The sequence below is a fragment of the Limulus polyphemus genome, unplaced genomic scaffold, assembly GCF_000517525.1.
Source record: "Limulus polyphemus unplaced genomic scaffold, Limulus_polyphemus-2.1.2 Scaffold458, whole genome shotgun sequence".
In the NCBI taxonomy this organism is placed as follows: domain Eukaryota; kingdom Metazoa; phylum Arthropoda; class Merostomata; order Xiphosura; family Limulidae; genus Limulus; species Limulus polyphemus.
In genome coordinates, this window is record NW_013666068.1 from 218367 (window position 1) to 230215 (window position 11849).

At 30.7% G+C, this 11849-nt stretch overlaps 1 protein-coding gene across 1 annotated transcript in view; it reads right to left on the minus strand.

Annotated features, from left to right (window-relative positions):
* Positions 1-762: 762 nt before the first annotated feature.
* LOC106458410 (nuclear receptor-binding protein-like) overlaps positions 763-11849 on the minus strand; it is a 37271-nt gene continuing 26184 nt past the window's right edge. Inside the window, exons 9-13 of the mRNA XM_013917924.2 lie at positions 8375-8507; positions 6131-6290; positions 5350-5536; positions 3953-4072; positions 763-2665 (exon numbers count right to left, since the gene is read on the minus strand). Coding sequence (XP_013773378.1) covers positions 2561-2665; positions 3953-4072; positions 5350-5536; positions 6131-6290; positions 8375-8507 — 705 coding nt within the window. The 3' untranslated portion in view covers positions 763-2560. The remainder of the gene's footprint in view (positions 2666-3952; positions 4073-5349; positions 5537-6130; positions 6291-8374; positions 8508-11849) is intronic.

An 11849-nucleotide genomic window follows, 5' to 3' on the forward strand; every position in this document is an offset into this window, starting at 1 on the left:
TGTTTGTTTATAAAATCACAGGATTACTTTACTTACAAATAACTATGTTTTAAATCCTAATCATACATACAGGAAGATTCATAGACAGAATCAGACCTGCTGATATAACATCCATCCACAATGTTCATAGTCAGATTACTTTTATGCCATCATGATGCACAACTGTCGACATAGTTATAGCAATACACCATTCAACTGACTCAAGCATTTTTTTCTGCTCTTGCATAATGTTGCTTATTACATTAAATAAAAACTGGTACTAAATAAAAAATAAAAATTTTACTGAAAGTACTCACATTATTTATTATTCTGGTACGAGCCTCAGATTTAGACACCTCATCTGTACTCGACCATACTAGCACAATCAGTAATTAATACCTTGATCTCAAGAGCGTACCATGGTCAGCAAGCCCATAATTTAAAAAAACTATTAATTCAATCCTGTCAAGCTGCACAGTCCTGTCTCTAGCATTCTGTTTATTGCATGACAAACAGTAAATTTTTCTATTACATATTACTCAAATATTCAGTGCATTAAATTATATACATTATTAGGTAAATGAGATTTATTCAAGTATTCTTAAGAGATGATAATTTTTTAGCAAATATAAACCTATACCATATGATTTGCAGAATAATTAAAAACAAATCAATAAATGCATTGATTACAGGTTAGATTCTTCGAAACTGTGCTGAAATTAAACATTTTTTTCTTTGCAAATTACACTATATAAATGCTGAAAACAATACAATATCAATTCTAAAATATTTTGTTGTTAAAAATTGTTGAAATAGAGTTAGAATTATCAATTCTATTTAAATATTATAAACAGATGTACAGTAGATACCTGAAAGGTGCTCATCAGTCCATATAGGGTTTAGTAATACAACGTTTATATAATGGATAACAGTCATCTGTATCTTAGGATTAAAAAGATTTTAAAACACTGGAGTACCACTAAATTGACTGAATTGATAGTATATGTATTTCTCATATTAGCCAGACTTCTGGCTTGACACAAACCAGATCTTTAATTAAAGGCATCAGTTAAGCATAAGTATCTAGAAAATACTGTATGCGTGTAAACATATTTACTTTCTGGCATGGAGTCAAGCTCTCTGAAGTTAAAATTTCAATGAAAGAAGAGAAAGGATGAATATGCCTTGTTAAAATAACTGAATAAGTCAGCAACACAGAACTAAGAATGACTTCATTACAAGAAACTAAGTCATTCATACACACTTTGAAAGTTGACAAGAAACTGTGTTTAGCATGGTGCCCTAGAAAATGTTATCAAAACAAATGAGGATGGTGAACTTATTTTACAAATCATATTCCAATTCCTTAACTGTCACAAAAAGTGTTACGCTAATCATCATTTACCAGTAATAAAAACTTAGTTCCTTGTAACCATAGTGAGGATGCTGGAATCTCTTCTGATTTTCCAACATTCTCACTATAGTCATAAAGACAATATTAGAATTCAAAGAAGTTTGTTGTACTGTAAAAAAGAACTTTGGTTTATATTTTCCTGGATTACAGTTACAGTATGCTAGCTAAAGTTGTAAAAATATCACATTTTGTTCAACAATACATCTATTAAAATATCAATACAAAGTCCAAGAAAAATGGTTCTATGTATATTGACTAGCTCAAACACTCCTTCAACACCTTGCTATGAGATCTCAATCACTAGCATTTTTTTCTTGGGTGTATCTCACTCTGTTTTCTATATAGTTTTTCTATTATACATTCTAAGTTATTATAACTATTATTGGTATTACTATGTTTTTAAAACATTATCATTTTTATTTGTATGGTTATCATTATGCCAAACAAGAGGTGATGCAGATGTTTACAGTCAGTACATATGACTTAGTAGCCATACAGCTTACTGAAAAGTAGCATTGTCTAAAATACAGTTATGTAACACATTCACATTTAGAACTTTTAAGGTATTTCACAAAGTTGTTACTATGACAAACATGTTAAGCATAATCTCAGTTTCTTGCAGTTGTCATTTTCTCCATAACCTTCACTTGTAAGGTACAAAATTTATTTATTTTGCTATATGTGTAAAATACATGAATTTCTAAAAATTGCACCACTCTAGACATCTACATTTATCCTGGTGTGTCCCTCCAACGATGTCCCTAAACCACAGTACAACCCAAATTTTTCTTACAGATGGGTTAGGTATTCTCCCCAAAGACAACTCTTTACAAGAATAGCTGCTAGACTGAATAGCCATTTATTCACAATCCAAAGAAAATGCCCAGCTAGAATGAAATCTCACAAAATGTAAAAGATTAGTTCTTAATCTGTACAACATAGATTTTTATATATTACAGTGTGCATGTTTCTTGTAAAAATTTTTTTTTTGTACAAATAATCTTCAAGTCAAAAGTTTCATGACATTTACAAATATCTTAGGTTATGTAGACACCATACTGTACATTCACTGAAAATCAGTTAAAAACAAAGTTGATTAATTGTACCAAACTATATCAGTCTATCCAAGCCACACCAACATACAAAAAAATAAGTCCATCAAGATAGTCACAATAGTGGAGAAACAGCTGGAACTGTTGTGAATACTGTGTTTGGCAACTGGCATCGACTGAAAGTTTCTTTAATCAAGGATGCCACTAGATCATGATCTTCCTGAAAATAGAACATTAGTTAATACGAGTTCAGCGTTTATAACTTGTAAAAATGTTGAACTTAATGTCGAGATTCCTTTATCAAAGTAAAAATGTAAAATTATTTGTGAGCTTTTCTTACTGAGAAATAATAGCTCTTCATTTAATTCTGATAATTACTAGATATAATGCTAATAATTTAGGTAACTTATGTTAAAAAATTCTGAAACCAATTCCTCCTTCACTGCTCTGTCTTATGACCATGATAACTGCCTGTCCTACAAGACAATTCCTTTGCAAAAAAACACATTTCTGTGAAGGGTGGTGAAGTCCATCTTAAATCAAGCATTTTAACAAACTTTCCACAGATCCAGTATGTAGACTTTAGCTTCTAAGACCATGTTCTAGCAGACCGAAAACAAAAAAGAACATTGTTGCTGCATTAAAAGACTTGACAATTATATAACTGAATGATCAGAATACTTTGATTACAATTATTGGCCATTTTCTTTTAGAATACAGCCACTGATTTTGAAGTGTGAAACTTTTGCTTGTGAGCATTCATCAACTTCACTTAAATGGCTTTGTCTCAGAGAATTCTCTTCTAAACCGTAGTCTTCATTTTGGAAATGATAGGTGTGCTCTAAAGCAGCTTAAAGAATGGTATGAAGCCTGTTTCTTCCTAAATGCTCTGTTATGTAAGTTCTTCAACTTCTTTAAAGAACGATGAAAGCTTCTTTCTTTGAACTGTTGTTCTTTGGATCTAAATTATCTAACAATATTTCTAAAAGAATATCTTTTCTCAATAAGAATCCTGACACATCCATCCATCTACAAGTCTAACCACGACAGCACTATGCATCAAAGAGTTGGAAAATTGTGTTGAGCCACATGTGCTAAACATGCCACTGCATACACGACTCATTCACATAAATTTTGTACTTTTCAAAAGTATTAAGTTATTAACATTTCTAACTCTTATTAAATGTAATTAAATACCTATTTTTATGATACTTTTTTATAGTTAACAAATATTTCACATTATTCAAAAAAAAATCAAAAAAATCGAGATATTTCAGGAAAACCTTGATTTTCAATGTAAGCTTTCACTTATTTAATATGTACATCTAGCATTGGGTGTAAAAACTTTCCTTTCTGAATAGCTTTTAATTATTTTGTGTATAAAATATGTTCAGTTTCATGTATTTTACAAATTTTTATTAAAAACAAAATATATTCGTATTTGTTTGTTTTTTCATGTAATAGTGAGTTCACTGATTTTACAATAAAAATGAATTGAAATCCTAACCTGGTTAATGAAACCATACTGGACAAGCTCATCTGCAAGAGCAGTTGGAGTGTCATTTTCATTGACTTCACAAGAAAGTTGCCTGTTCATATTATCATCCATTCTTAACACTATCATCATCTACAAGCAAAATATATATAGTTTAGATAAACACTTTGGTTTTGAAAACAACTCTAATTCATGTAGTATTTATTCACAGAATGGTTTCTCTCATCATTAGGAACTTCATATACATAGATTAACACTTTAATATATAGTAACTTTCTTTGTATTTACAAAAGTTTTCAATATTGTCTTCATACTTTCATCCATCTAGCTTATTTTAGAATTTCGTAATTTTCTCATTAGCCAAAAATTTTTTTTTTAACCACATAATGAATGCCTAAATTTGGCACATACATTAATTAAATATAGCTACATTATGATTTCAATTGCTGTCCACTAAATTACATTTAGTAATTTTGTGATTGTGATGCTACAATATGATATGAAGCAATACAATCTATGCTGTTCTATAGGAACAGTATTTCCACTAAGCATTTATCAAGTACACATTCCATGCTGTTCCACGGACAATGCCTGTTATAACTAGTTTAACAATTTAGTAATTATGAGCATACACATTTAGCTTGTGGATAGCAATTATTACTTACTAACTCATTGGTATTACAACTATTACTTTTGTATATCAATGCATTTTAAGATAAATACAAAAATAATTCAGCTTTTCCTGTTTCTTAAGTGATGAAAATAAGGTAACAACAAAGCTTCAAAGCACAGTAAAAAAAAAGTTCTTAATTAACAGTTGAGTGATGCTAGATATCAAATATGGGATAGGAGAAACCTGATTTGCCTCCCTGCTAGAAACAATAATCTTTGAATTCATGCATATATTGGCTCGGCAAACAAAATTTCTTTTTTCTTTTTTTACAAAATATATGAAAAATGCTCAAAGTATCTCCAACAGTCATAGTACAGAGAAACCTGTTAGTGAACATTTTCTTGAGAAAAAGTGATAATATTATCTGAATGAGTTGCTTATACACAGTACCAAGATAGAGGGCACATTGACATAGGTGGAGAGTGTCATGAGATAGATATCGCTGAGGGTGATTAAGTGGGGAATAAAAGATTGGAGCAAATGGAAAAAAATCATATCAATGATTTGATGGGCAAAGGAAGGAAACCCTAGCAACTGAGTAACAGCTGTAATGTGGGTGGAGGTAATTATGTTTTGGAAAGAAAAATTTTTTTTTTTTTAGTTTGGAATCTTAAATTCTTAAAACTTAACATTGTTCTTTGAAGCAGTTTATCCTAACGTGAGATGCTTGTACTCTGCTATTTATGCTTAGTTTCCATTTTAAGTAAAAGTTTCTTAGTGAAAGCATGCCACTTACTACAAGGTTTTGTCCAGTTTCTTGAGGTTTTATGTTACATATCATGTTAACAATTCGCCGAGTTTCCACATCACTATACTCTGGTGACGAAGACTTAGTAACTTCTCTAACCTCAGGAGACACTGGTCTTGTTTTAACAGTTGGAGTGTGCATCATTGCAAAGGCTGTCAGAGGATATATTCCATCCCTATAAAAACACTATTAAGTCTTCAACAGATAATAAATATCCATAAAAAGTTACATCAATATTATTCAATGCATAATCTCAAACATTGCACTTAGTGTTGTGTAATCAAAACCTATTGTCTCTTATTTCTTTACATGTGTTACTAGCTAATAACTTTCTATTTCAGCTCAGTTATTCACAAATTAAAATCAATTTAAAATATTTTGTTTTACTTAGAAACAAATATGTTTACTGCTTAGAATACCCATTCTTTACATGACCGAAGAGATAAATTAAATAAGGATGTATACAATTTCAGCTTCCAGTGACAAATATACACACTCATCAAATGTATTTATATGAAGTGATACGTTAGAACCTTTCTAGTTTTTACTGGGGAATGTAAGTTAACAGGGTTTTCAATCTTACCTTCACATAAATATATAAACTATATGTAACTTAATACTCCAAAGAAGTTTATTTTAGTAGCTTCTATGTAAAGGTTAATCAAAAATGAGTAGAAATCAATTTTAATGTTTTTTTTATTTTGTCATATCTTATTTTACATCCATTTCAGGACATCACAGAAGTTGAAATATATTTTGTTTATTATACCTTACATCTTCAAGAAATTTTTGAAGTTCCAGTCTGGGAGTATTGCTTCGTTTGATAGTGACTCCAGGGTGCCCATCCTCATGGGCGATCTTAGCAATTATATCATTTTGACCCCATCTAGATTGTATTGCTTCATCAGTGAGTTGATCAGGCTGAAAAGCTACATGGATAAGGAAAATAACAGTATTAAATCAAGTAAGTTGTGAAAAAAAAATCTACATTGTTGAAAATAAGGTTTAATTTTAACAAAACAACAGCCTGATACATCAATTCCTATGCACACTTCACCTTCTGGTTCAGTATGTATGGTATCATAGAGAAAACATGGGAGGCACAATAGTTTAAACTTTCGACATTGTTTTTACCTTTGCTACCTGTGTTGTGCCTACCAAAAGTGCTGGAACCCAATTTTAGCACTATAAGCCCTCAGACTTACAGCTAGGGTACCCCATGTAAGTGAATTTGATGAAACTTTCTTTTACCAGTGTCAATATACATAGAAACAGAGGCAGAAAAAATACCAAAATTTGTATTTTATATTTATGGCAAAGTTACTAAGGCTATCTGCCACAGTCCTTAGTTTGTAACTACTGATCAAAGAGAAATAGGTCAGAAGCACCCTACCATCCATAATCTATGCTCAGGGATTGACTGTTACTTCATAATGCACCAATAGCATAAAGTGTGGGAATATTTTGTGACATCATATGGATTCACACCACATTCAACAGCTCAGGAATCCAGAGCACTACATCATACATTTTGACAAAGATTCATATAATTCTGAAGTCATCAGCATTGTGTCAACATGTACCAAAGTAGATTGCCTAATAATGTACTTAAAACATAGGTACACAACTACATATACACATTAGACAACTAGTTTAATTCCTTGTTTTAAAAATTTTTCAAATCATAGAAGTTAGATACTAGTCAAAGCTAGTATAAAGCATTTACACGATATTTTCTTTCACTTATATTTACAGATAATTTGTTTGTTGTTAAGAGCCATCAGTCTCATTGCTGAGCCACACTAGGGACACACACACACAGATAACTTAAAGAAGTGTAATTTGTGCAATCTTCGTAAGATTTCTTTTTTTTCACTGTAGATTCATTTATCTGAAACAGCTCCTATTTTTTTACTTATCTGCTAACTTTCCTTTGTTCTTAGTTTAACTGACGAACTATAACACTATTCTTACAACTCACACTCTTAAATAATTTGTACTAAGCAAGCTTAGATGAAAAAATTAAACATTAATTTCTCTAGGACTAACTTTTTATTTGACTCTATACTCATATGGTGAAAGATAATTAACCCTTTTATCAGATCTTCAACAGTGTACCTAAATAGTTGATGTAGTTTTTTGAACTATCCATTTCTTGATGGTAGTTTTTCCACAAGATTTATTAGAAACTGTATAGATCCCTTTTAACAAAGCTTGACCAGTTTTTCTTCCAAACTATATTAGCAAATATAGTTTAATTTAATAAAGTTCACAAAGAAAATCAGGTTGACTGCATGCTACTAAAACATTTATAAATTATTAGTTTTGTGCCAAGAGCACAGGAATCCCATGTTTTTAAATGTATGTCTGCTTGAAAACAGTACAATTCATGACCAATAGGCATGCCTGCCATCTTAATTTGTCAAATACAAATTTCCATGTGTAGGTCTATTTTAACCAAACAAGTACTTCAAATGCATATGTTTTGAATAATAAACATGATTACATTAATTTCAATTTTGACCGACATGATGGCCACATTGCCAAACCTTGCCTTAATGGTGAGCAACTGAGATGCCAGCCACACTGATCATGGCCAGGAACATGACTATTTTTACATCTCTTTATGTTGTTTATGACACACTATTTTAAGTCTATGCAGAGAACAAATTAAACAAAGAATAAAAGCATTCATAGCAAAATTACTGTACAGGAGAACCTATAAAGTACTTCTTACAATGTTAATATCAGTGATCTATCGATTCACCCACCTATAACGTTTCAGACTGAGCACAGCTAGCTAACTTACATATGATGAATGCATAAAATCCATGTAGATTACTTAAGATTTTTCTTTGTACACTTAATAGGTGTTGTAGAATTGTAACAATAACTTGTTTAATATGGACGTAACTAACAAAACAATGCTAATACAATCCTATTCTGAAAATGATAAAAATTAGTGTAACGATTCATAAGTGAAAGAATAATGTGTCAACAAAAGTTAACTCACATGCATGGTTAACAATGACATGAGCACAGAGAAGAGAAAGAGAATGTACTTCAAAAATCACTGGATGAAAGAGGAGTTCTCTTGCAGTTGGGCGGAGATTGGGATTTTTATTCAGACAGCATCTGATAAAATCCTATTCATAAGAAGAAAGCACATTTTTAAAGAATTATAAAAATGTATAGCTATTCTATCACAAGTGATACCCTGTTTCTTTTGTTAAGACACAGAATCTTAATCCATCTTCATCCCATAAAGAGCATTAATCTTTCTTTTAATTTGGTAAAACTTGGTCATAATATGGGCTTTACAGCCTAACATAATAGATTTCTTTTTCAATTTTTATGAAAAACATTTTTTTTTTTGCATTCTAATAAATGTGAAAGAAAACATTTTATTATATGCACTTAATGAATTAAACTACTTAGAATTTAATATGGTGCAAATTCATGAACAAATAAGTTTTAATATTACACTGCTTCTAAACTTAAGTCCTTAAAATGAATAACTTCACTATTCACTGAAGCTTCCAATTTTAAAATATAATTCTAACTTGATTAATTCCTTAAGCCTGAGCAGATACTGCTAGCGTCCAGCCAAATATTACGGTTTACCCATTGGATGGTGACAGTATCTGATAACATTTATGTCTCTTTGGCTGAAACTAATCCAAACCATGTTGTTATCAACCAGAAATTTTATAAGGTTTGGTGATAATTATTAGGAAATCATGAAATAATTCTGGCAGAATTCCAAAAAAACTGTGTGTTTAAAGAGTTAAGATGAACAGCCTAAGTGTCTGTGGAAGATTTTATAACTGAAAAGCACTATATTTTTACAAATAATGTGTAAAACACTTTTCAATGTGTGCATTAACTAATACCTGTTTTTCTTTCGATAAAATTTTCAGACAAATTTCCACATTACTGTTTAATCAGTTGTCACTATGATTGACAAGTAGTGCTATAAAAATCACAAAATTAGCTTTTTAGGAAAACATTTTATAAATATACTTGTTACTCCTCTTAAATTATTAACATGAAACAATATTTTTAACATTATTTGAGTAACAGTAATGAAAAGTTAGTTCATATTTCCATAGCCAGTGCAATATAGATTTGTCAGAAAATTAAATGAAACTAGATTATGCCAGTAATGTTAATGTATCTACAGGAAATTGAAACTTCTTTACAATCTTCATAATATTTTGCAAAATGTTTTTGTGATAATATATTTGTATATATATATATATACAAACATACATATTTACATCTTCAAAATATGTTTGTTTCATAGACATAAACTTGAAAATAAAAACTAGCAGTAAATACAATACTTTTACAAGAATATAACTAGTGTTTTGGACCTAAAACATTTAAAGAATCATAGGTTGAATAAAAAATGGATGTCATTAAAGACCTGAAATAGCAATATTTATCACAAAAAAAAAGGAATGGAAATGTGCTTTCAATGATTGTAGGTAATCATGAACATGTTATGATTTAAAAACAGTATAAAATATTTCATGTTTTACAGGTAAAGTTCATAGTAATGTGCTCCAACATTAATTACAGCAGGTATAAGAAAAAAAAAGAACATGGCTTGATTTGGAAATGGTATTTGTAAGGAATGTTGTACAACTGGAGAAATTGGTTTCTGGAAAGTTTCAAGCCAGTACTCCATAAAAGACTTGAGCTCTTAAAATTTCAAAGGGGGTAAACATGGGTGGAAAAAGTGAGATATGGTTGAAGACATGCAAAAGTAAAGGTATCCATAATCAGAGGAGATTCAGTTTCACCAATAAGATCAATAATGTTAGTGGTCAGGATTAGTGCTGTTTCAGGAGTATTTACATCCAAATATATTTGTATGGTTGCTGACAGCTTCTGATGCATTGATACAAAGAGTGGTTTCACTTACCAATCCACGAACCTAGTACGAGACATATCTATTCCACAAAATGTGAAACATATTTTCTCATATCGAATTATTCCGTGCACAGCTGAGGATTAAAATTTTGAGCTAATGCAGCTGTCATCATACCAGCTAAATTATGATGGAAAGTATGATCCAACAAAGATTTATATTCTACCTAGGTCTGGGATCCGAGTTTTCTCTATTTACATGTAACTACACTACTTTGTTCTGAACAAAGGTATAGAGATATCTAATATATTTGCTACAATTATATAAAAAAAATTATTCACCAAAACACTGATTAACATTTTGATCCATTAGAAGCAACGTAATGAACTGTGATGGATCAAACTCTAATCACAGCACATAGCAACACAAGTAATTCCAATACATCTCACATTAGAGCATTATTTAGTCAACTGACATATAGAAGGCATTGCAACTTCTCCCCAGAGGTAAGTACAGTGAGATGCTCTTGTTCATAGTGAATCTATTTTATGATATCTAGGCTTCTATCATCACTAGGAATGACAGATGCAGCTGATCGGTACTAAGAGTGATGAGCATGATGAAGATAACTAAAAATAATTCTGTTGATTAATTGCAATACTGAACAGATTATGTGAAGCTAAAGTCTTTATGATAGGCTGTGGTTAATGGTCTATATGATCACTTAAGATTTTCTTAATGATTAATAATTAAAAAGTGTAAATAATGCACCACACTTCCATCAAGAAGACCAAGGATCATATCCCGGACACTATCAACATAAAAATAGTCCTTCTCAAAATTACAGTCAAAAACTGAGATAAAACTAGTTAGTAACAAGTATCTAGTTATATAAAAAAGTTAATAGTTAATAATTAGACTTTGGTGATTGTATAAGGTGCCAGAAGATTGGAAGTTGGCTATGTTACTCCTCTTTTCAATGTAGGTGATAAAAATTGCCCAGTAATTGTAAGCCTATTAGTCTTACATCAGTTGTAGGAAAAGTTTTGGAAAGTCTGATAAAAGATGCTTTGCAAAGTCATTTAACAAAGTTTAGAATTTTATTGGATAGTCAACATGGTTTCACTAAGGGGATATCTTGCTTCACAAATCTTTTGACATTCTTTGAAAACGTTACTACTTATGTAGATGAGGATAAGAGTGTAGATTTAGTGTATCTGGATTTTCAGAAATCATTTGACAAGTTGCCACATAAAAGGCTTATAAAAAATATCTCTATAGGTGTGGGGGATAAGTTGGATAGAAGAATGGCTGGATGGAAGAAATACGAGGGTTGTCATAAATGGAGTTCAGTCAAACTGGATTAATGCAATAAGTCCTTGTCTTAGGACCTTTGCTCTTTTTGATTTCCATCAATGATATAGATGAAAGATTGATCAATAAATCACTTAATTTTGTAGATGATATTAAGGTCTTGGGTGCTGCTAGCTGTGAAGAGGATGCTGCAGATTTACAAAAGGATTTAGATCATTTAGAGAGTTGGGGAAATAAATGGCAAATGGGTTTCAATTATAATAAATGCAAGATAATGCATGTGGGTTATCATAATTTG